The sequence below is a fragment of the Oncorhynchus masou genome, chromosome 31, assembly GCF_036934945.1.
Source record: "Oncorhynchus masou masou isolate Uvic2021 chromosome 31, UVic_Omas_1.1, whole genome shotgun sequence".
NCBI lineage: Eukaryota > Metazoa > Chordata > Actinopteri > Salmoniformes > Salmonidae > Oncorhynchus > Oncorhynchus masou.
Genome location: NC_088242.1, coordinates 41,528,064 through 41,553,860, shown reverse-complemented (window position 1 = coordinate 41,553,860; position 25,797 = coordinate 41,528,064). Strand labels below are relative to the sequence as shown.

Here is a 25,797-nt window from a genome sequence, read left to right as displayed (position 1 = left end):
AACTGGCAAAAATTGGCAATACCAATAATGACAAGATAAAATATTATGGAGTTATGGAGATAAAATGTCAATCAATCAAACAATAAGAAACATAAACACGCTTGCTTTTCATAAATAGCTTGCATATTTTAAAAAGAGTCCAATGTCTCTAGTAAAGGAGCCTCTCCTTCACAGATATGACCATGCCCACACACACCAGAGTGAATCAAGATTGAATAAGACAGTTTCTTCTCTGGCTGGCAACCAAGGGAGAAAAATTGACAGAAATAGAAACAGTGTCAGGAATAAGCGGTGTGCTGCTGGATGGGCCTGTTCAATTCAATTCCCCTCCAATGTTTACTTTGAACCGGTAAAGCAGGACATGTAGTTATAAGACTGAAATAGACTAAAAAAACATCCCTGGTGCAAAGAAAGAGGTTCACAGAGAAATCTTTAGTTGTGTGACTTTGACAGGCAATGGTAGTGTAGAAAGCTGACCAGGCTAGCTGCTGGGACACAATCTGGTAGGTTCAGATGCTTCTACACCTTTCAATGTCCATCAAACACTCGAAAGGAATACAATCTCACTGCTTTTCAGAAAGTCAGAAAACTGAAGAAGCTTGACTTGACTGGGCGTGTTACCTTGGTTTGCTACGTTGTTCCAAACCTGCTGCTTGTTCACTTTGAAACTTTAATTGCCTGACTATGAAAAGCCAGCTGACATTGACTCCTGAGGTGCTGAACTGTTGCCCCCTTCATAGCCACCATGGTTATTATTTGACCCTGCATCTATGAACGTCTGAAGTCTTGAAAGCCACACGTACTCTTAAATCTCCACCCGTTACTGGGCACCCCTCGCAGCCTGGCTCCTCTCCAGGGGAGTTGTTCCTAGGCCACTGTGCTTCTGCATCTGTATTTCCTGCTCTTTGGGGTTTTAGGCTGGGTATGTTATATTTACATTTGACTGATTGATTGAGTGGCAAAAGGGTTTATGTCATTCTCAACTGAACTCTGTAAATCTGTCTGATTAAAGAGATCCAACAGATGGGCAAGAGAGACGCACCCTTCAGATCAAAGATTCAAAGAGATTCAGATCAAAGATTCAGCACTGCTGCTGAATCCATTCATCAAATCTGCCACTGCTGGGCTACTTGGTGGTTGTTGCTCATTTATTTGATTAATCAAGAGAACGGTACATTAGGCTTTAATTAAACATTGACATGACACAATTACACTTTTTAAAATGTTTTAATTAATGGAGTTATATAGATATCTGCAAACATAATCATAACTTTGATATAGGCTTACATGTATCTATTGATCACTCATGTATTAACAATGAATCATATTTTGGGTGGATTTTTCCTCTTTCATTCATCTTGTTGGTTAGGCACTGTGGCTCTGATGGGACATGTATCTACTTGACTCCTGACCTACTGTATCCAACCACTCAGGACTGCCCTGAATGTGTGCTCTCAATTAGAGCATTCAGATAGCCAGTAGAAGGAAATAGTGTGTATATCTCCTGAACTGCACAGCACTAAATCAGGATTGGCCAACCATGTACAACCATTTTTTTCTCCTGCCCTGCTCTAACACACCTACTTGCAGCTGCCATTATGTTTCTTATAATGTCACTTCGAATGCATCAATAGTAGACCTACAGTAGTTTTGTTGGCACATTCAATCCCCACAGACACCCAATAGCGCTGGGCCTACAGTAAACTGGCGCAAGTTTCTGCAACAAAGTAAAACCATGAAACAGACACATCAGTTGCTGTTTTGTGGTTATATTGTAATGGTTGGCAGGTGCATAGTAGTCACGTGGCTGCATTGCAACAACCCATGCATGACAACTCTTTGATTGACTTTCCAGTGTGAGCTCTTTGCAGAGTTTATAATCCTGTCGGAGTTCATAATTCTGTCGGAGTTCATTCTTAATCCCATTTCTATCAACAGGAAACGACCAAAAACAATGCAAACGATTCATAGTTGGCCGCGCATGTATCCTTGAATTCTTGACTGTGTTGTGGGGTGTACTCGAACATCCACAGAGCACGGACGAGACCAGACAGTTGCTCTGTGACGTCAGACTCCTGCTGGTGTCCCTTTCTTTGTATACAAACACCATTTGCTGAATTCGGTTGATTCGATTCAGTCGATTTGTCATTGGTGCTATAACAGCTGTCCTGTCCACGGTATTGTTCCAATGCAAGATATTCAGCAAAGAGTTCCGTGTTGCTCAGACATTGCAAGATAGCGTTCATGAAACAGGTGTTGCCATGGTTCTTAAATCCGGCAACTCCGGGGACCTTGTCCCCAAATAGGAACCCGCCACATTCACTGCCGTCGGAGGGAACAGAGCCGCATGTAGTAGACTGGGTGAAACTTGCATCGTTCTTCTCTTCATCTCCATGCTCCTCGTTGCTGAAATGGGACAGAGTAGACAAGAGTCCTGAGAACTCTGTTCATAAAGCTCCCCACAGAGCGCACAGAGCCCCTTCGGAAGAGCTTGTTGCTGAAGGATTTCTTCTCTTTAGTGTTAGCTTTCGACATGGTTGAAGGGCTGGTGTTTCTCAATATTTAAATCACATTAGAAAGAGAGAGCATCTGGACAACAATTGGATCAATCTGTCGATTCCATTGACAAAAGCCAAACAGTGATAATTTGTGTTCCTCGCTGATGATGACAGGCTATAAAACATTATGAGGGGAAAAGTGGCGCATTTATCACCAGTAGCCTATAGCCAAAAACAAAAAGACCCCTCACTTAAAACACTGCGTCGGTTTGCATAAATATTATCCATGGGAAGATGCTATCATGCCTAATGCCACTTTAAATAAAGGTAGCCTGGAGAAGGTCTCCATGCACGAGTTAATTTTCATAATCTCGTAGGCTATCAATTGTGTCGTGTCATGCAGGTGTAACATTTTGGATGCCCAGTATGATGCGCGTCATTAGTTTTATGAATTGGAAATGTGAAGTACAGATTTGTACTCATGGTTGTTTGGCTTGCTTTTATGACTTTAGCACCGCGCGCAACAAGAGGTTTTGCACATTTTTTGTTGCCCGAGTGAGGGAAATGCTGTAAATTAATAAGACTCGGTGTATTTTGAAAGATGAGTGTGGAGCGATTTCAGTATCAACATCAATTGTATTGACCCTGGGTTTATAAGTGCGGATATCGACTCTGCCGCTTGAGCACGCTTTTGCGGCACAGTCGATAGTGCGCTGGACTTCGGTCTAGAAGGTGGGATCGGACCTTGCGTCCACGACAGTGCGTGTGGTTGGCCAGTGAGCGCGTTCCTATAAGAGTCGCAAGCTGTCGCGAGGACGCTTTGAGCATGCTTTTGCGGCACAGTCGATAGCGCCCTAGACATCGGACTTGGAAGGTCGAGGGTTCGAGACCTGCTCCCTGACTGTTTCATTACAGTATTTTACCATTTTGAATATAATATTTTTCAAGGTTTAATGCACACATTGAATCACTAAATTCATAAATTGAACTGAATGAATGTTGCATTCACCTTTAATAAAACAATATAAATTTACTTGAATATTCAAATTCAATATTTATATATTCCGTTTCAATATGGTAGGTATTGCATTTACCCTGTGGGATCAAAGTTAACATCACTTCAAGTTAATCAAAGTTTCATATATTAATTTCTCAGATGTATTCAGATTCAGTTCTCTAAATTCCAGATTAAAAAACAGAGACAACATCCTGTTACTGTTAGCTTTCAGGAATGGGGTCATAAAAAGTCATAGCCAAAACGATTCAACTGCTAGAGCCAAATGAATGGGAAGAAAATAAATTCAACATGGTTTGAGAAACCGGCAGGAGTTTCGATTTACCACAGTGAGCATTTTATTCTATCTGTTCTCTTCTACCTTTCCTGGCTGGCAAAGTACCAGGATGTTATCTCTGGTTTTGAATCTGAATTTAGAGAATTGATTTTGAAAACTGAATCTGTCTGAGAAGTTTAATATATTCAACTTTGATTAACTTGAAGTGATAGTTTGTAAACGTTGATACATAGATGCAATATCTACCATATTGAAACTGAATATATAAAATCAAATGTTATTTGTCACATGCGCCGAATACAACAGGTGTACGTACACCTTACAGTGAAATGCTTACTTATACAAGCCCTTAACCAAAAATGTAGTTTTAAGAAAATACCCCCCCCCCCCAAAAAAAAGTAAGAGATAAGAATAACAAACAATTAAAGAGCAGCAGTAAATAACAATAGCGGGGCTATATGCAGGGGGTACCGGTACAGAGTAAATGTAAATGTGCGGGGACACCGATGTCGAGGTAATTGAGGTAATATGTACTCGTAGGTAGAGTTAAAGTGAATACACATAGATAATAACAGAGTAGCAGCAGCATTCCGGAGGGAGGGAGGGGGGCAATGCAAATAGCCTGGGTAGCCTTTTGATTAGCTGTTCAGGAGTCTTATGGCTTGGGGGTAGAAGCTATTTAGGAGCCTTTTGGACCTAGACTTGGCACTCCGGTACCGCTTGCCATGCAGTAGCAGAGAGAATAGTCTGACTAGAGTGCCTGGAGTCTTTGACAATTTTTAGGGCCTTCCTCTGACACGCCTGGTAGAGAGGTCCTGGATGGCTGGAAGCTTGCCCCTGGTGATGTACTGGGCCGTACGCGCTACCCTCTGTAGTGCCTTGCGGTCGGAGGACAAGTAGTTGCCATACCAGGCAGTGATGCAACCCGTCAAGATGCTCTCAATGGTGCAGCTGTAAAACCTTTTGAGGATGTGAGGATCCATGCCAAATCTTTTCAGTCTCCTGAGGGGGAGTAGGGTTTGTCGTGCCCTCTTCACGGCTGCCATGGTGTGATTGGACCATGTTAGTTTGTTGGTGATGTGGACACCAAGGGAATTGAAGCTCTCAACCTGATCCACTACAGCCCCGTCGATGAGAATGGGGGCGTGCTCAGCCCTCCTGTTCCTGTAGTCCACAATCATCTCTGTCTTGATCACATTGAGGGAGAGGTTGTTGTCCTTGCACCACACGGACAGGTCTCTGACCTCCTCCCTAGAGGCCGTCTCATCGTTGTCGTCAGCAAACTTAATGATGGTGTTGGGAGTCATGCTTGGCCATGCAATCGTGGATGAACAGGGAGTACAGGAGGTGACTAAGCACGCACCCGAGGGATCAGCGTGGCAGATGGAGGTGTTTAGTCCCAGGGTCCTTAGCTTAGTGATGAGCTTTGTGGGCACTATGGTGTTGAACGCTGAGCTTCAGTCAATGTGCAGCATTCTCGCATAGGTGTTCCTTTTGTCTATGTGGGAAAGGGCAGTGTGGAGTGAGATTGAGATCTTCGGATCTGTTGGGGCGGTATGCGAATTGGAGCGAGTCTAGCGTTTCCGGGATGATGTTATTGCTGTGAGCCATGACCAGCCTTTCAAAGCACTTCGTAGCTACCGACGTGAGTGCCTTGGGGCGGTAGTCATTTAAGCAGATTATCTTTGCTTTCTTGGGCACAGGGACTATGGTTGTCTCCTTGAAACATGTTGGTATTACAGACTCGGCGAAGTTGAAAATGTCAGTGAATACACTTGCCAGTTTGTCTGTGCATGCTCCGAGTACACGTCCCGGTAATCCGTCTGGCCCCGCGGCCTTGTGAATGTCACATTGGCTACGGAGTGCGAGATCACACAGGTCGTCCAGAACAGTTGGTGCTCTCATGCATGTTTCAGTGTTGCTTGCCTCAAAGCGAGCATAAAAAGGCATTTAGTCGGTCTGGTAGGCTTGCATCACTGGGCAGAACACGGCTTTCCCTTTGTAGTCCATAATAGTTTCGAAGCCCTGCCACATGCGATGAGCGTCACAGCTGGTGACTGTCACTCAGTAAAATCTTTGAAATTGTTGCATTTATATTTTTGTTCAGTATACTTTGTACCTCTTATTTACTCAAGTGTTTCCTTCACATTGGAATGGACAGAGGTATTGCTCGAGTCGAAAAAAATGGAATCTAATGTTGCGGATAAAGTTCGGAATAAGTTTCATGTGTACAACATCTACCAACCTGCATCACTAAACAGAGCTTTGCCGTTTCGAAAAGGATATTTTGGGGTCTTTTTTTGTTGTTGCCTTTGTTCATGTTTTTTCAGGGCTACACAAGTTAAAAATCACAAAAGAGGTGTTTGAACCTTTCTACAACATTACATTTACATCACACAGAGATTTGGTTCTAAAAATAAAATGTCTCCTTTTAAAATCAGACATTTAATTTGAATCTTCCATTAACTTCATTAACAAAGAGTTGAAGACAGAGGCCAGATGTCTATTAAATTAGTGGACAGATTCCAGTACATTACAAATAAGCAAAACCATTTCTACCTTGATTTCCAGAAATGAGCCATAATAAATATAAAAAATGATGACAAAGAGTACGATGCCAAAGCAGCTTAAATATTTGATAACCAGACGTTGCTTATAGCCATTTCATGATGGGAATATCCCTAAATGGAGACTTCAGGTTTCTGCCAAACCAGGGGTCCAGACTCCAGTTATCATATCTACAGAAAGGGAAACAGATTGTTTGTGATTCTTATATTACATAAATCCATATTTATACATCGTATTTTGTCATTTGATTGTTTTTCATCTACATTCTTTGACACAGAATTAGTTTTTTTAGTCAGGTGTAAACACAAGATGCCTCTGAAACAATGTTTGTGTTAGGGTGAGAGAACTCTGGGCCCGATATTTCTAATGTTTGGCTTATGGGACAGGGACAGTGCACATTAAATCAACATTTCAGTGTTCATATAAATGTCAATGTGCCAGAGTTAGCAAAAGAGCTAATTTTTGTCCATAGTCCATTACCCGTTTAGAGTGCGACCGTGGTCAGTGGTCCAGCCCCCTCAGGGCAGCGATGGTGGACACCAGTCTACGTGGTAGCAGTTTGGCTGTCAGTCTGTACTCCTCTGGCTTGGCCCTCAGCAGGGTCACTATCTGCTGCAGGGTCCTGGAGGGCTGCAAGCCCAAAGCATCCATCACGTTACTCAGATAGTCGGTGGGGAGTTAGAAGACCAACACTGTTACAGACACACTGAAAAAACAGTATGGACCTACTCGTGCCTTCAGAAAGTATTAATAGAAACTGTAGTGTAGATTTGGCCTTGTGTTTTAGGTGTCCTGTTGAAAGGAGAATTCATCGCCGAGTGTCTGGTGGAAAACAAACTGAACCAGGTTCTCTTCTAGGATTTTGCCTGTGATTAGTGCCATTCCCTTTCTTTTTCATACTGAAAAACTCCCCAGTCCTTAACGATTACAAGCATACCCATAACATGATGCAACCACCCCTATGCTTGAAAACAAGTTGAGTGGTACACAGTAATGTGTTTTAATGGGTTTGCCCCAAACAATTGTATTCAGGACAAAAAGTTAGATTTTCCACAAATGTTTAGGTTTCACTTTAATGCTGTGTTGCAAACAGGATGCATGTTTTTGAATATTTGTATTCTGTACATGCTTCCTTATTATCACTCTGTCAATTAGATTAGTATTTTGGAGTAACTACAAAGTTGTTGACCCATCCTCAGTTTCCTCTTATCACAGCCATTAAACTAACTATTCTAAAGTCAGCATTGGCCTCATTAGGTGCCCTTCTTTGTGAAGCATTGGAAAACCTCCCTGGTCTTTGGGGTTGAATCTGTGTTTGAAATTCTCTGCATGACTGAGGAACCTTACATACCTTGTGTGGGGTACAGGAAAAAAATTATGTTAATCACTATGATCGCACAAAAAATGAGTCCATGCAACTTATGTGACTTGTTAAAAAGATCTGACCTTTTTTTTCCATTTTCACCTAAAATGACATGCCCAAATCTAACTGCCTGTAGCTCAGGACCTGAGGCAAAGGATATGCATATTCTTGATACCATTTGAAAGAAAACACTTTGAAGTTTGTGGAAATGCAAAATGAATGTACATTAGGTAAAAGATAATACAAAGAAAAAAAATGTTTTTTTTTGTTTTACTTTATCATCTTATATGACTTAGGAATCTAGGTGCAATTTATATTTTGACCACCAGATGGCAGCAGTGTATGTGCAAAGTTTTAGACTGCATTTATGTTCAAAATGTATCAAGACTGCCCAAATGTGTAATAGGTTTATTAATACATTTTCAAGTTCATAACCGTGCACTCTCCTCAAACAACAGCATGGTATTCCTTCACTGCCTTAGCTACTGTAAATTGGACAGCGCAGTTAGATTAACAATAATTGAAGCTTTCTGAGAAAATCAGATATGTCATTGTCCTGGGAAATGTTCTTGTTACTTACAACCTAACACACCGATCTTAAGCACATTTTTACTCCTGAACTTATTTAGGGCACATTTCTACTCCTGAAACTATTTAGGTTTGCCATAACAAAGGGGTTGAATTCTTATTGATTCAAGACATTTCAGATTGTAATTTTTTATTAAATTTGTAGAAATGTCCCAAAACATAATTCCACTGACATTACGGGGCATTGTGTGTAGGCCACTGACAAAATGTCAATTTAATCTATTTTAAAATTCAGGCTGTAACACAACCAAATGTGGAAAAAGGAAAGGTGTGACCACTTTGAAAGCACTATATTATTACCTATGAATTACTACATTATTACCAATTCATCTCTTGTGGAGACGTAACATAAATGGTATTGTAGCGTCTGTCAACAGATGATTGTGGGATGTGACGACAACGAGGAACGGTTTGCAGATTTGTTTTTCCGGTGCTCGCATCTTTAGAATTTCTGAAAGGAGGGGGAACATTCTATAGACTTGAAGGGGGGTGGAGACTTCACAGGTCACATTTGTACCTTTCTCTAACATCTCCCCCCTGAACTTAATCGAGCATACGATGCAATTACGCAACATTTTAGTTTTGAGTTTCCGAGATTACAAATAGATTGTACCAGCAAAGCTTAATGATGCTTTGGCAAGTAGGACTTTGGAATACTTGACCATGCTCTATTACTAGCAACATAAATGTAGTTACAAATAACTTCATAATTACAACCAATGTGTGTAGAAGTATGTATTGCTTCTTGGTTTACGATAAATCGTCTGAAAATGTTATGAGCTGTAGATAAAAACCCACAGTAGATTTAGATTTTTTTCTAAACAACCAACTCCAGATGATCAAAACGGCACACAAGAAGCAATGACATACTTATAAACATGTTTGCTCCATGTCCAACATAGTTCCCTAGGTCTAGATCTATCAAGCACATTTTGTAGGTAAGTGATGGTGGTCAGGTACCAATGTCGGTGGCCAGCTGTTTGGTAGAGTGGGCCGTGAGCTCTGGGATGAGCAGGATGGCGTCACAGTACGTCTGCATCGTCGCCCTGGCGATAGAGCCCAGCCAGTAGTCTGCCGTGTTGTCCAGCTCCGGAAGGTCATCACCTCAAATAAAATGTTATTTGTCACGAGTCGAATACAACAGGTTTACAGTGAAATGCTTACTGGAGGATCAAGTTTTGAAATCAGTGGAATTTGAGTATGATAGCTAGAGATTGAGAGAACACCAGTCTCCGGATTACATATTCAAACTAAGGGCAACCGTGGTATGGCATTCCTGACAGGGAGACACATCCATCATGATTGATGATGTATAAAGGTAAGATAGCTAGCTACAGATGTTACATGTTTCTATTTTGACAGAAAGTGGTTATTATTTCAAGCTAAAGTGTACTGTTAGCTAGCTAGTGTTGGATGGCTGGCTCCCTAGCTGACGTTATTATTCGTATCCCAGAGCCGTTTACTTTTCTAGTTAGAGCCTAATGTTAGCTTGCTAACATTGAACATGGTTGGTTAGCTTCCAGCAGTGTGGCATCGTTGGCACTGTTCATTGTTGTTTAACTAGCTAACGTTAGCTGGCTGGCTCGTTATGTGATGTGTACAGCACCCGTTGAATATGGCCGGTGTCAGTAAACATCTGCAAAAAAGCAGAATTTAATTGTTGCCAGCGGAGCTGGTTAGGCTCTTTTCATATGTTATCCATAGGTAAACAAATAATCGTCCAGAGCGTCAAGTGTGCGCTCTGAACGCTCCGAGAGTGAAACGAGATGGGTGGTGCTAAAGCTTAAGAGTGTGTGAACGATGCTGAATGGGTGTAGACAAAGAAGAGCTCTTCACTGGATACCAAAACATTCAAAAAGGCCATTTTCTCAAAAGTGAGTTTACAAGTTGATCAACTTTCAAAGAAGAGTTACTTTCCTGATTTCAAGGTTTTACTGCTAACCTACAAAGCATTACATGGGCTTGCTCCTACCTATCTCTCTGATTTGGTCCTGCCGTACATACCTACACGTACGCTATGGTCACAAGACGCAGGCCTCCTAATTGTCCCTAGAATTTCTAAGCAAACAGCTGGAGGCAGGGCTTTCTCCTATAGAGCTCCATTTTTATGGAATGGTCTGCCTACCCATGTGAGAGACACAAACTCGGTCTCAACATTGAAGTCTTTACTGAAGACTCATCTCTTCAGTGGGTCATAAGATTGAGTGTAGTCTGGCCCAGGAGTGTGAAGGTGAACGGAACGGCTCTGGAGCAACGAACCGCCCTTGCTGCCTCTGCCTGGCCGGTTCCCCTCTTTCCACTGGGATTCTCTGCCTCTTACCCTATTACAGGGGCTGAGTCACTGGCTTACTGGTGCTCTTTCATGCCGTCCCTAGGAGGGGTGCGTCACTTGAGTCGCTGATGTGATCTTCCTGTCTGGGTTGGCGCCCCCTCTTGGGTTGTGCCGTGGAAGAGATCTTTGTGGGCTATACTCAGCCTTGTCTCGGGATGGTAAGTTGGTGGTTGAAGATATCCCTCTAGTGGTGTGGGGGCTATGCTTTGGCAAAGTGGGTGGGGTTATATCCTTCCTGTTTGGCCCTGTCTGGGGGTATCATCGGATGGGGCCACAGTCTCCTGACCCCTCCTGTCTCAGCCTCCAGTATTTATGCTGCAGTAGTTTGTGTCGGGGGGGCTAGGGTCAGTTTGTTAATTATGGAGTACTTCTCCTGTATATATATTCTCTCTCTCTCTCTCTCTCTCTCTCTCTCTCTCTCTCTCTCTCTCTCTCTCTCTCTCTCTCTCTCTCTCTCTCTCTCTCTCTCTCTCTCTCTCTCTCTCTCTCTCTCTCTCTCTCTCTCTCTCTCTCTCTCTCTCTCTCTCTCTCTCTCTCTCTCTCTCTCTCTCTCTCTCTCTCTCTCTCTCTCTCTCTCTCTCTCTCTCTCTCTCTCTCTCTCTCTCTCTCTCTCTCTCTCTCTCTCTCTCTCTCTCTCTCTCTCTCTCTCTCTCTCTCTCTCTCTCTCTCTCTCTCTCTCTCTCTCTCTCTCTCTCTCTCTCTCTCTCTCTCTCTCTCTCTCTCTCTCTCTCTCTCTCTCTCTCTCTCTCTCTCTCTCTCTCTCTCTCTCTCTCTCTCTCTCTCTCTCTCTCTCTCTCTCTCTCTCTCTCTCTCTCTCTCTCTCTCTCTCTCTCTCTCTCTCTCTCTCTCTCTCTCTCTCTCTCTCGGCATGATGACTCCTTGCTGTCCACCTGGCCGTGCTGCAGCTCCAGTTTCAACTGTTCTGCCTGTGATGATTATTTGACCATGCTGGTCATTTATGAACATCTTGGCCATGTTCTGTTATAATCTCCACCCAGCACAGCCAGAAGAGGACAGGCCTTTCTAGTTTTCCCTAGCCACAGTGCTTCTACACCTGCATTGCTTGCTGTTTGGGGTTTTAGGCTGATGTACGAAGAGTTATATAAATAGATTTGATTTGACTTTCCCCATTGTTCCTCAAATGCAGTGTATAATATGCCATTTTGTAGCTCTGAGTTTCTACTTTTATCCTATGTAAAAAAAAAACATTTCAAAGACAGATGGAGGGAGAGACAGAAAGAGAGTGGGGGAAAGAAGAGGAGAGACAGTCACCTTGCTCAGGAGGGAAGGGCAGTTTGCCTGCATGCAGAGCCAATTCCAGTGCCGGGTCCTCTTGCGCCACAAAGGGCTCCAAGTGGAGCGGCAGAGACATGATGTACTGTCCTATCTGTCACGGAGAAACACAGGCAGTTAGGTACATTAACACACTCATGTGTGCTAGCCTGAACATTCATGGTACTATAGTAACACAAACTGTGAACATTTCCAATAGAAAGCCTGACTTTAGAAAACAATAGTGGGGTTATGTATTACATAATACTGTTGTGGCATCACAATCATTAATCTGATTACTTATTTATTGTATCAACTAACTATGTTTAATTGTTAAATTAATCATGTAACAATTCACTTATTAGGAATTTGGGGCACCACGGGAAAAGTTGTTTAACGAGTTACCATCTCCCTACGTAAACTAAAGATGTAAAGATCTCTTTTACATCAATAACAGTCACTTATCATTATTACCTCAGTCTCATTCTGAACAGTGCATAATCCTTGGATCCGCAAGAACCCTAGCCCTTCTGAATATCCAGTACTACACATTGATTTAATCATTTATTTATTAACTAACCAAATAACAACAGAATACACATACACACTTACATGAGATAAAAGTCCCTAGTGGACTGACAAGATATGACGGCTTGTTACACATATGGAGAGGGAGTGGTACAACACTTGGATACATTTGGAAGCTACACTCACAGAAATATTCATACTTAGCACCCTAACCACGACTCATTCAGATTAGAAATGCAATATATATTTACACATAGCTGTCCCTGATCGTCATCTATCCACTGAAACCAAATCGATCCGTCTATGGGTAGTGGCTATATGTAAGTCTATGGTGGTCCACCAGAGGTCACAATGTCCATCTTTGTAGAGCTTCTCTGGTAGTGGAGTGGATGTTAGACAGATACTTCAGATGTACCAATGGTCTGTGGGAATTCTCCTTCCCAACTTGTGTCTTTAGTCAAAGTTCTTGGAGCACTTTTACATGCACAGCTGCAGACTGTGAATGTTTCTGGTCTCCTAGGTGAGGTTATCTTCTCTTCTAGTGTTGAAGTTGAGAGCTCCAGATTCTCACCATTTCATATTGTAGACTAACGTCTCATGTCTTTTGGTATCAATGGTTGATTATTCAGGGTATCGCGCCCAACCACTTTACACGCCAGTAGTAACCCTGCAATGTACGGGTCTCACCATTTTCAGCTGTGTAGCCACCGCTCCACGCGGTCTGGTCTTGTAGTTTTAACCATTAGTAACGTTCAGCTCACGCTGTCCGTCAGGCTGGTCTCCTAGTGGTCTCAAGGTTGATTATTCAGGTTCAGGCTCCTGACCACTTTACATGTCAACAGCAACCCGGCATGTTTTGGTCTGATATGTTAATTCTTAGTGAGTCCTTTTAATCACTCTGGTCGGAAAGGCGGTTCCATCACACTGACATGCTCTTCTGACCTCATTAGGGATGTGGCTTAGTGTGCAAAGGACATGAAAACCATTATCTCATTAGACATGTGATTTTAAACTTCTATCTTTTCAAAAATAGTTGTATCGTTCTTCATGTTGCATTAACATCCTATTGGATGGAAACTTTACAGCTAGAATGTGTTTACTTCCCAATTACAGTATTTTCGTTATAAAGTTTTTAATTACATCACAAAAGGAGAAGCAACATGACAGGATTATTCTTTAAAATCTCCACAGACCATTCATATCTTATGAATATTGTTCCAAAATACAATCTCTTGGAGGTTATTGCTGCCAAAGGAATGTTAACCTGTTGTTAAATCCAAGGGTTCACATACTTTTTCCAACTTTGCACTGTGAATGTTTACACGGTGTGTTCAATAAAGACATGATGACCCTCCTTTGGCAGCAATAAACTCAACCAAATGTTTTCTGTAGTTGCAGATCAGACCCGCACAACGGTCAGGAGGAATTTTGGACCATTCCTCTTTACAAAACTGTTTCAGTTCCACAATATTCTTGGGATGTCTGGTGTGAACTGCTCTTGAGGTCATGCCACAACATCTCAATCGGGTTGAGGTCAGGAGTCTAACTGGGCTACTCCAGAAGGTGTGTTTTCTTCTGTTGAAGCCATTCTGTTGTTGAGTTACTTCTGTCATTTGGGTCATTGTCCTGTTGCATCAGCCAAATTATGTTGTAATTCAATTGGCCTTACATTCTCCCGCAAAATGTTGTGATAAACTTGGGAATTCATTTTTCCGTCGATGACAGCAAGCTGTCCAGGCACTGAGGCAGCCCGAAACCATGATGCTCCCTCCACCATAGTTTACAGTGGGATTTTATTTTATACCTTTATTTAACTAGGCAAGTCACTTAAGAACAAATTCTTATTTTCTATGACGGCCTAGGAACAGTGGGTTAACTGCCTTGTTCAGGGGCAGAACGACAGATTTTTACCATGTCAGCTCGAGGATTCGATCTTGCAACCATCCGGTTACTAGTCCAACACTAACCACTAGGCTACCGGGATGAGGTTTTGATGTTGGTGTGCTGTGCCTTTTTTTCTTCCACACAGTGTTGCGTTGTGTGTTCCTTCCAAACTCCACAACTTTAGTTTAATCTGTCCACAGAATATTTTGCCAGTAGCGCTGTGTAACATCCAGGTGCTCCTTTGTTTGGACAGCAGTGGCTTCTTCCGTGGTGTCCTCCCATGAACACCATTCTTGTTCAGTGTTTTACGTATTGTAGATTTGAGATGTTAGCATGTTCCAGAGATTTCTGGAAGTCTTTAGCTGACATTCTAGGATTCTTCTTAACCTCATTGAACATTCTGCGCTGTGCTCTTGCAGTCATCTTTGCAGGATGGCCACTCCTAGGGAGAGTAGCAACAGTGCTGAAATTTCTCCATTTATAGACAATTTCTCTTACCGTGAACTGACTTTTAGAGATACTTAAGTTACGCTTTCCAGCTTCATGCAAGGCAACAACTCTTAATCTTAGGTCTTCTGAGATCCCTTTTGTTCAAGGCATGGTTCACATCAGGCAATGCTTCTTGTGAATAGCAAACTCAAATTTTGTGAGTGTTTTTATGGGGCAGGGCAGCTCTAACCAACATCTCCAATCTTGTCTCATTGATTCGACTGCAGGTTAGTTGACTACTGACTCCAATTAACTTTTGGAGAAGTCATTAGCCTAGGGGTTCACATACTTTTTCCAACCTACACTGTGAATGTTTAAATTATGTATTTTTCTTGTCTATATTGAATACAATCATTTGTGTGTTATTAGTTTAACCACACTGCGTTTGTCTATTGTTGTGACATAAATGAAGATCAGATCAAATTTCGGCAGAACTCCAGGCAATTCCAAAGGGTTCACATATTTTTTCTTGCCACTGTAAATAACCTCTGTACCTGCATGGACTGTACAGTGTCCTGCTCAAACTCCCTAATGTCCTCCTTGACCAGGACCATCTGCTCCTTCAGGAACGACGCCTCCTGCTTCAGAGCCTCCACATCCCGCACCACTCTGGGCATGTTCTGCAGGGCCTGGTTACTGCTATCTGAAATATAATTCAAAAATATGTGCCATGGACTGGGCCCTGGTCAAATATTTCTGTTGTGTCCGTAAATAGTCAGAGAAGCTGGCGACATGGCATTGGTACCACAACACAACTGCCAGTGCCAACTCAGATGGAAGAGGTAGATCTGCTCTGACTGAGATACAGGAATTACATTTAATTAGTTAGGAATATGTATCCTATGACTTGGTTCTTCCAGTTCAGTTAACAATTGAACCTGGACTACTTTACTTCCTTTGTGGAACAGGCAGCAATATAATAACACGAAACACAAGAATTAGAGCATGTCTAGGCAGGGCCAACACATTTTGGTGATATCTAGTATGTCATCAAAATAAATCAATCACTGTTTTGGGACTCACACAGCAGTTTTTACCTGATGAAATACAATACCATTGGAAATGAATGTTGAAAGTTCCATTTCAATTCCTAAAACTTAAGTTGAAAATGGTGTCGCTGCTTCCTGTTGACAAGACACACTGAAAAATAGCCCCTTCATAGTTTTAAAATGTCCAAATCAATATGTAAAAACAGTTTGTGATATTGAAAACCTAAAAATAAATGTACTATCTAGACATACACAACCGTTCAAAAGTTTGGGTCCACCATCCCGTTCAAAAGAAGCCAGCATCCCGGAGTCGCCTCTTCACTGTTGACGTTGAGACTGGTGTTTTGCAGGTACTATTTAATGAAGTTTGAAAATAAAATAAAGAGAGCCGCACACTCTAGGAGCTCAGATGTAAAAATGTAATTACCAACGTTTCGACAGCCAAGCTGTCTTCATCAGGGTATAATCACAAACACTGCGGGATGACTCGTTTATGTAGTGTCAAAAGACACAGGCGTCTGTAATCATGGCCAAGAGTGGCCTAATATCATTGGTTAATAATCAAATATTAAAATGGCATACAAAGAACAGCATACAAACAACAAATGGATAGCATACAATTATAAATTAGACTACACAAGCTTACAAACAATTACAATGGCAAAGTCACAATAATCACAAGAATGGCTTCAGATCAAAGTCTACGTTGAGACCGAAGGGAACAAGGGTCTTTAAGTTAAAGATCCAGGCAGCCTCTCGTTTTAACAATAAATTATCAAGGTCACCACCTCTCCTAGGGAGGGTGACATGTTCGATGCCAAGAAGTGGGCCGCAACTGGATAAGTAAAGTTTTTACACCTAATGGTGCTACGATGCTCTGAGATACGTACTTTTAATTTGCGCTTTGTTTTACCCACATAAGTTTTACCACAAGGACAAGTTATAAGATAAATAACTGCCTTGGTGGAGCACGTAATAACACCTATGATTGGGATCGATTTCCCTGTTTGTGGGTGTTTGAAGGATCTACATTTATAAGTGCCATTGCATTGAGCACAGCCATTACACTTCCATCCAGTAGGGGCGCAAATAGACATTGTGCAGGGATGTCTTGGGGTGGTAAATCAGTGTACCAATTGGTCTCTTGAGATTTCTGCCCCGCGAGAATACGACCAAGGGAAGGTCCGAAAACACATTACCGAGACGATCATCAGATTTTAGGATGTGCCAATGTTTGTGAACAATTCCCTTAATTTGTTCGGAGCACTTTGAATAGCGGGTAGTTAGAACGCAAGAATGCGTCTTTTTGCGAGACTGACCTTGAAAAAGGTCATGTTTTGTTTTGAATTTTCTCAATGGCAATATTAATCTGCTCATTCTTGTAGCCCCTCTCCTTGAACTTTCTTTGCGTCTCAGCCATATTTCTATCGAAATCTGATTGTATTTTGCAAATTCTTTTGATTCGACAGAATTGGCTGTAGGGCAAACTTTTTTTCAAGGGAAGTGGGTGACAACTATCAGCCCTCAACAAATTGTTAGGATCAGTAGGCTTCCTGTAAAGATCAGTGTATAGAACATTATCTTCACACAAGATCAGAAGATCAAGAAAACTAATTTGACATGTATCAGATTGCATAGTAAATCTCAGATGCTCAGAACAGGAGTTAAGAAAAGCATGGAACGCCTGGAGCTGTTTTGCATCACCCCTCCATAGAACAAAAATATCAATATACCGTTTCCACATAATGATGTGAGGCAAGATTGTTTTTGTTGGAGAGGATTGAAAAATAGACTGTTTCTCCATGTAACTCACATACAAATTAGCATAGTTAGGAGCCATGGGGGATCCCATAGCAGTACCTTTCGTCTGAATAAAGAAATAATTTAGAAACATGAAATAGTTATGCGTGAGTACTATTTCAGCCAATGTAATAATGCATGAAACTGGAAGGTAGTTCAATAGGGTCACGTTGCAGAAGAAAATGTTCCACAGCTTCAATACCGCCCTCGTGTGGAATATTAGTGTATAACGACTCAACATCAAAAGTAACTTGCAAGGTATTCTCAGGGAGAGGATCAAGAGATTCAATGATAGAGATCATACTGCTGGTGTCCTTTACAAAGGAGGGGAGCTGTTCTGCGAGTGGTCTAATAAAAATAAAATCAACAAAAGTAGATAGAGGGGCTGTTACAGCATCAATGCCCACTACAATAGGGCGCCCTGGAGGTTGTGTAACATTCTTGTGTAATTTCGGCAAAGTGTAGAAAATGGCAATTTCAGGGTATTGAATAACCAAAAAGAACATCATTTTTTGGCTATCTGACCAGAACTTAAATACCCATCTAGGACAGTAAAGATAGAATTCTGAAATTGGGAAGCGGGGTCACTTCTGACTATTTAATGAAGCTGCCAGTTGAGGACTTGTGAGGCGTCGGTTTCTCAAACTAGACACTCTAATGTACTTGTCCTCTTGTTCAGTTGTGCACCAGGGCCTCCCACTCCTCTTTCTATTCTGGTTAGGGCCAGTTTGCGCTGTTCTCTGAAGGGAGTAGTACACAGCGTTGTACGAGATCTTCAGTTTCCTGACCATTTCTCACATGGAAAAGCCTTCATTTCTCAGAACAAGAACAGACCGACGAGGTTCAGAAGGAAGTTGTGTGTCTGGCCATTTTGAGCCAGTAATCGGACCCACAAATGCTGATGCTCCAGATACTCAACTAGTCTAAAGGCGGCCAGTTTTATTGCTTCTTTAAATCAGAACAGTTTTCAGCTGTGCTAACATAATTGCAAATGGGTTTTCTAATGATCAATTAGTCTTTTAAAATTATAAACTTGAATTAGCTAACACAACGTGCCATTGGAATACAGGAGTGATGGTTGCTGATAATGGGCCTCTGTAGATATTCATTTTTTTTTTATCTGCCGTTTCCAACTACAATAGTTATTTACAACATTAACAATGTCTACACTGTATTTATGATCAATTGATGTTATTTTAAATGGACAAACATTTCTAAGCGACCCCAAACTTTTGAACGGTAGTGTACATGCACAAGAGTAATCATATTACTTTAATGGCAGCGCCTTAAACTGAACATGCACAAATGGCAATAAATCACACAATCGGTTGGGGGGATATGCACTGTTGACACTACCATAACTAAAAAAAACACATCGCAAGTGGAGATATTTTTACATCACTGGTTAGAGGACAACCTGCAGGACACAGGCAGCTCCATTTTGGAATGTGGACTTTGATATGTGAGAAACACAACACTTTTGTTAACCAGTCATTGATTGTCACATTGAAATCAATTGCGCAACAGGGGGAGATCAGGGTGCACGTCCTGTTAAAACTAACACAGCTCAAAAACCACATGGAATCTGGGAGTAATGTGTGCACCACTGATTAGAGAACAATTTGTAGAATTTTTAATTTGACCTTTATTTTACTAGGCAAGTCAGTTAAGAACAAATTCTTATTTTCAATGACGGCCTAGGAACAGTGGGTTAACTGCCTGTTCAGGGGCAGAACGACAGATTTGTACCTTGTCAGCTCGGGGATTTGAACTTGCAACCTTCCGGTTACTAGTCCAACGCTCTAACCACTAGGCTACCCTGCCGTCCCAAAGACATGTTGAAGTGTTGCATTTTGATTTAAGTGGGTTGCTAACATAACGTAAGTGTAAAGCAACACTTTGTGTTATATCACGCTGAAATCAATAGAACAGGGAGGTAAACGATTGAACAGTGCTACACCCAAAAGGCCACATGGAAGAACCTCTACATGGTTGGTTAGATGAATGGCAGATGTTGATTTCAGAAGGCTGCCACCACGGAAAAGGTAAGAAACCACTTTCAGTAAGTTATCCTCAACGAATCACGACCCGCCATAAGATATCAACATTGACAACAGCTGGCTGCTATTTAAGTCATAGTTGACTGTCAAATCAGTTTATTGGTGTGGCCAGTGACTTTTTACAGAGAGACCATCCTGAATTATCCATGCCATTTCAGAAAGAAAATTATACCTGCGTTCTAAGTCCTGCGACCCCAGCAAGTATGACAAAAATCAAGAGTACAAAAGATATTGATCCGTTTTAAAACAACCGATTGTGTAATTTTGTTGACTTTTAAACATCACCAATCTGAGGTAAAAACTATGTGCAATTCTCCCCAAATTTGTGGTGAAAACGTCTGCTTGTGATGTTACCGAGTTACAGTTCATATGAGGAAATCAGTCAATTAAAATAAATGAATTAGGCCCTAATCTATCGATTTCACATGACTGGGAATACAGATACCTTAAAAAAGGTAGGGGCGTAGATCAGAAAATCAGTCAGCATCTGGTGTGACCACCATTTGCCTCATGCAGCGCGACATATCTCCTTTGCATAGAATTGATCAGGCTGTTGATTGTGGCCTGTAGAATGTTGTCCGACTCCTCTTCAACGTTGATCCAGTTCATCCCAAACAGGCTCAATGGGTGACAAGTCTGGGGAGTATGCAGGCCATGGAAGAACTGGGACATTATCAGCTTCTAGATCCTTGCGACATGGGGCCGTGCATTATCATACTGAAACATGAGGTGATGGCAGCAGATGAATGGCACGACAATGGGCCTCAGGATCTCGTCACGGTATCGCTGTGCATTCAAAACGCCATTGATGAAATGCAATCGTGCTCGTTGTCCGTAGCTTATGCCTGCCCATACCATAACCCAGGGATGTAAACAAATGTGTGCACAACATTTGAGAGAAATAAGATTTACATGTAGCTTTATTAATTTTGTTCAGTATACGTAGGGCCGGTCCTGGCCGACATAGGAGAGACAAAAATTGCCGCCCCCTGCAAATTTAGAATGTCAGACCAAAAACGAATGTCCATGGATGTGGAAATCAAGGCGGGTCCGAACTACATCAAACAATCAAAAAGAAATCCAAAAAGGTGTCATTATGTGCGTACTAAGATTGTGTCAGATGAAATTACATTTTAGGAATGACTATCTATGTGATAGGCCTACCATTTGTAAAGCACCCCAAAAAAGGCAGGTCCAGACAGGACCAAAAAAAAAAACACATCAGCCCGTGCTTACTGGGATGTAGCCTACCATGTCTGCCTGCAATATCATTTTTTGAATGCCCATCCATGTGGTAGGCTCACTGTTTGTAAAGCAGGCCGTTGCATTGGCTTTATTAGTCCTCATTCCTGTGACTAATCAATGTGGCTTTTTAAGATCTAAATATCTGCTACCCAACTTTATCAGGAGTTATCCTGAGTCTATTTGCAATGTGTTTACAACAGTGGGAAATGCAGAAGTATTCTCTTGTTCGCTATGATCAGCTGGTAAAAAAATGATTGATACAAACTTGAAACTACTGATCATGACAATTAACCCACGGGATGAATCTCCTGGACAGCAGTTGTGAGTAGCCTGATTGTACATTCCATATGGTCCATTTTACTTGTTTATTAACATGTCAGCACGTTTGATTTGACACCATTTAGGTTAGGCTATTCGATCTGATTAACCAACATGATGTAAAAAGTTTCCATCTCATTACATTCTATACAGAAAAGGCCACACACTCTTTCTACCACATGCTATATCAGCTACACGATTCATGCTAGATGGTCTGTTTCCCTGCCTTTGGGCTCTAGTTATCACATGGCGGTATCAGCGCTCACCAAAAATATGCAAATGCCACTGGTTGAGAGAAATTGTCCTTGTTTTTGGGCAGAATTATGAGTGGTTGCATGTGTTGTTGGAGGTGCATCTTGTTCAGTTTCGCTGCCGCCCTCATCAATCTGCTGCCATAGATGGCCGCCTAATCCTGCCTAATGAGCAGTCCAACCCAGAGTATATGTCCCGTCTCGGTGTGAAACACTCTTTAACGAAAATGCATCGTTAACCTGCTACGAAAATCACTTCCGGTCGTAGATGTATCGAAGTGGCATGAAAGGAGTATGTCCCATGTCACAGTTAACCCATAGGTTAAAGTTAGTTAAACAAATCTTTGGTTACCCTCGATTGCATTGTTGACTTCCTGGATGAACACCTGCAATTTCATGACCAGCGTTGCCGCGTGCGCATCTGCCTTCCCAGGCGCATCCTTCTGCATCTTGAAGGCCCCGTTCACCCAGTCCTTCACATCGAAATCATCGTCCAGAAATTTGGAGAAGTCCATTTTGCTGTCCGAAAAAACTTCAGATAGCTGGTGAATGCAGGTCAAGAGAACCCAACGCTCTGTGTGTGGATTAAAACAAATTGGACACTGACAGCTTCGATAACTACCAATAACATAAACTATATGGCTCATATATTTATCAAATAGTAGCTACATGTATACTACAAGTAACACTCACCCGTTCACTTCTGAATCTGACATGCACAAAGACTTCAAATGCAGGTTAACGTTAGCCAAGTCCGGGTGATGTAGATCTGCTTCTTTTCATTTGTAAACCATTACAGGTTTAGAAACGAACAGAAAATAAACAGCCCATGAGAAGGAAATTACCATAATAACTAAATAGAGTTCGAGCAAAGCAACTGCCTCCTCCAGAGTTAATTTGAATGGACCAAAACATCAAAAAAATAAATCGGAGTTTCAGTTTCGAACAGTAAATTCCGGTTTGAGCTCACTCGATGACCTTCCCCTAGAAGCAAATGGGGATAAATGGTTCCTATATCGCGTCCCCATTGCAATTATCTCTGCTCGACAATGTATCAAGATTATATAAAATATTTTATTAAATATTAATTCAAAGCATCCATGAGGTTAACCTTCACCATCAATTATAACATGTGTAGATAAACAAACAAAATACTGAGGAACGAATTTATTTGTGTTACACTCGAAGTCCCTTAAAAACCTAATCCTGCTTAGTGGTGGCCTTTTTTGATGAGGTTAAAAGGCAGCCGCCATCCAACTAGACTGGAGTATAATTCCCTTATACTTTGCTCGAAAAAATGAAAATAAATAAACAAATTCCCTACCATTTTACCCTAAATGTGTTAAAAACACACCACCCTATTCTAATATTTAAACCTGTCTTGTCCTACTTCAGGCCAAAAGCCTGAAAGGACGGGACACAATCACTCAAGACACCCTGTAACTCTTCTGATGTCAAATATTGTACACCCAAATACTTATCTGCAGCTGCCACCACAACCTCTATTTTCTGCAACTTACGTTCCATCCCTGCAGATAACCATTGCAATGAATGGTAAAAGTCCAATATGACTGAAGCACATATCACTCGTTGGCCTATCCCTCTGTGTTGATACAGATCTACTACTAACACGTATCCTCTCAGGATCCCTCCACCAATGGTGCCGGAGGGGATGGCTGCCATTTTTCGGGCTCCTAACCAATTGTGCTATTTAGTGTGTTTTTTTTCGCATTGTTTGTAATACATTTTTTCCATAATGTTGATTCTACCGTCTCTTATGACCGAAAAGAGCTTCTGGATATCAGAACTGCGATTACTCACCTCGAACTGGACAAACATTTTTTCTTTGAGTCGAACACAAAGGATATAATGTTGCTCCCAGACAAGGCCCAAATCCCCGTCATTCACATTAAGAAAATAAGGAAATACAGGGGGCAGAGATCGGGGTGACTTGTAAGAATTTGTTGGTGATTGGGTAACCCGCCTCTACCATCCGTTTTATTAGCCAATGTGCAATCACTGGAGAAAAAACTGGAAGAGCTTTATTTGAGACTATCCTGAAAATGGGACATAAAAACAGTAATGTTATACATAATTATCTTGTGTTTCACCGAGTCTTGGCTGAACGACGACACTGATAATGTACAGTTGGCTCAGATTTCCGTGCATCGGCAGGATAGATCAGCTACATCTGGTAAAAAGAGGAGTGTGTGTCTGTTTGCCAATAACAGCTGTTGCGCTATGTCTAAAATGAAGGTAGTCACGAGGTATTGCTTGCCCGAAGTAGAGTTCCTCATGATAAGCTGTGGACCACACTACCTACCAAGATATTTACTACCACAAACCGACGCTGGCACTAAGACTGCGCTCAACTAGCTATAAGCAAACAAGAAAATGCTCATCCAGAAGTGTCGCTCCTAGTGGCCGGAGACTTTAATGCAGGCAAACTTAAACCCATTTTACCTCATTTCTACCAGCATGTCACATGTGCAACTTGAGACCACCTTTACTCCACATACAGAGATGAATACAAAGCTCTCCCTCACCCTCCATTTGGCAAATCTGACAATAATCCTGTCCTCCTGATTTCTGATTACAAGCTAAAATTAAAGCAGGAAGTACCAGTTACTCACTCAATACGGAAGTGGACAGATGGCACGGATCCCACGCTACAGGACTGTTTTGCTAGAACAGACTGGAATATGTTCCGGGATTAATCCAATGGCATTGAGGAGTATACCACCTTAGTCACCGGTTTCATCAATAAGTGCATCGGCGACGTTGTCCCCACAGAGACCATACGTACATATCCCAACCAGAAGCCAAGGATTACAGGCAACATCCGCACCAAGCTAAAGGCTGGAGCTGCTTCTTTCACGGAGCAGGACACTAATCAGTACTCTTATAAGAAATCTATGCCCTCAGATGAACCATCAAACAGGAAAAGCGTCAATACAGGAAGGACTAAGATTGAATCCTACTACACCGGCTCTGATGCTCGTCGGATGTGGCAGGGCTTGCAAACTATTATGGACTACTAAGTGAATCCCAGCTGCGAGCTGCTCAGTGACGCAAGCCTACCAGACGGGCTAAATGCCTTTTATGCTTGTTTCAAGACAAGCCACATTGAAACATGCATGAGAGTTCCAGCTGTTCTGGACAACTGTGTGATCATGCTCTCCGTAGCCGATGGGAGCAAGACCATTAAACAGGTAAATCATCTCAAGGCTGCGGGGCCAGACGGATGACCAGGACGTGTACTCAGAGCATGCGGGGACCAGCTGGCAAGTGTCTTCACTGACATTTTCAACATATCCCTAACCAAATCTGTAATACCTACATGTTTCAAGCAGACCACCATAGTCCCTGTCCCCAAGAAAGCGAAGGTAACTTGCTTAAATGACTAGCACTCACGTCGGTAGCCATGAAGTGCTTTGTAAGGCTGGTCTTTGCTCACATCAACACCATCATCCTGTAAACCCTAGACCCACTCCAACTTGCATACCGCCCCAACAGATCCACAGATGACGCAATATCTCCATCGCACTCCCAAACTGACTGCCCGCGGGCCAAATCTGGCACGCCAGCAATATTATTTTGCCACTCAAAGCCCCCAAAATAAATTATGAATATTTTTGTTCATCCCCCAAAAAAAATGTAGATATATAATGTTTTATCTTGGACCTGAGATGCAAAAAGTCCCAAATGCAATATCCCAAGAGGGAAGTGACCCTACCTAAATAATGCAAAAGTTACAATTGCACTTGATTCATGAGGAGAGAGAATGCAGGAGACTGTCAACTAATAAAGCAGGCAGTGGACCATTTTTTTAGGTGCTGAAATGTAAAGCTGCAACCGCAGCGCAATCAAAAGAAGGTGAACAGCGCCCGGTGCTGAAAATATAGCTAACTTATTATGCAAGTGGTGCCAAGCAACAGATGGAGAAAAACTACACCAGTCTATTAATACATTTCAACAATAATCTTCATTTTAATTTGAGTTTACAAACAACAAGAGGGCTTAATTGAAGTCCATTTTTTCAGAGCGAAGGCCCATATAAAATAACTTAACTGGCTGAGGTAGGCTATGTGGCATCTTTCACAAGAAAAACAAATTGGTCTAATAAAAGAGTCTCGGGACAACCTGCTCCTGTAACGATGAAACAAACAGAAAATACTGTCAACATGAGACCTAAAATAGCCATGGATACGCACTAATAATAATAATCATCACAATAATGTTATTTGCCTTTTTGACTATTTCTTAAATACTAAGTTACTTAATTAATGGGAAAAATGTGTATTTCCCCTGTGTCATGGT

At 41.8% G+C, this 25,797-nt stretch overlaps 1 protein-coding gene across 2 annotated transcripts; it reads right to left on the bottom strand.

Moving 5' to 3' along the window:
* Positions 1–3,491: 3,491 nt before the first annotated feature.
* LOC135523950 (conserved oligomeric Golgi complex subunit 7-like) lies at positions 3,492–22,260 on the bottom strand. Of its 2 annotated transcripts, XM_064950986.1 has the most exons (7): positions 22,171–22,260; positions 21,830–22,051; positions 15,309–15,457; positions 11,914–12,028; positions 9,270–9,413; positions 6,839–6,988; positions 3,492–6,528 (listed from the first exon to the last, which is right to left on the bottom strand). In XM_064950986.1, the coding sequence occupies exons 2-6, from the start codon at positions 21,990–21,992 to the stop codon at positions 6,903–6,905; spliced, it is 657 nt and encodes a 218-aa protein (XP_064807058.1). In that variant the 5' UTR covers positions 21,993–22,051; positions 22,171–22,260; the 3' UTR covers positions 3,492–6,528; positions 6,839–6,902. The 2 variants fall into 2 exon arrangements, with proteins under 2 accessions (XP_064807058.1, XP_064807059.1); XM_064950987.1 differs by lacking the exon at positions 6,839–6,988.
* Between the last annotated feature and the right edge of the window lie 3,537 nt (positions 22,261–25,797).

Coding starts and splice junctions, on each gene's coding strand:
- LOC135523950 (XM_064950986.1), bottom strand. CDS start 21,992: ATGGACTTCTCCAAATTTCTGGACGATGATTTCGATGTGAAGGACTGG. Junction 12,029..15,308: donor ACACTGTACAGTCCATGCAG/GTACAGAGGTTA, acceptor TCTCCGTGACAG/ATAGGACAGTACATCATGTC. Junction 6,989..9,269: donor ACAGCTGGCCACCGACATTG/GTACCTGACCAC, acceptor TTGGGCTTGCAG/CCCTCCAGGACCCTGCAGCA.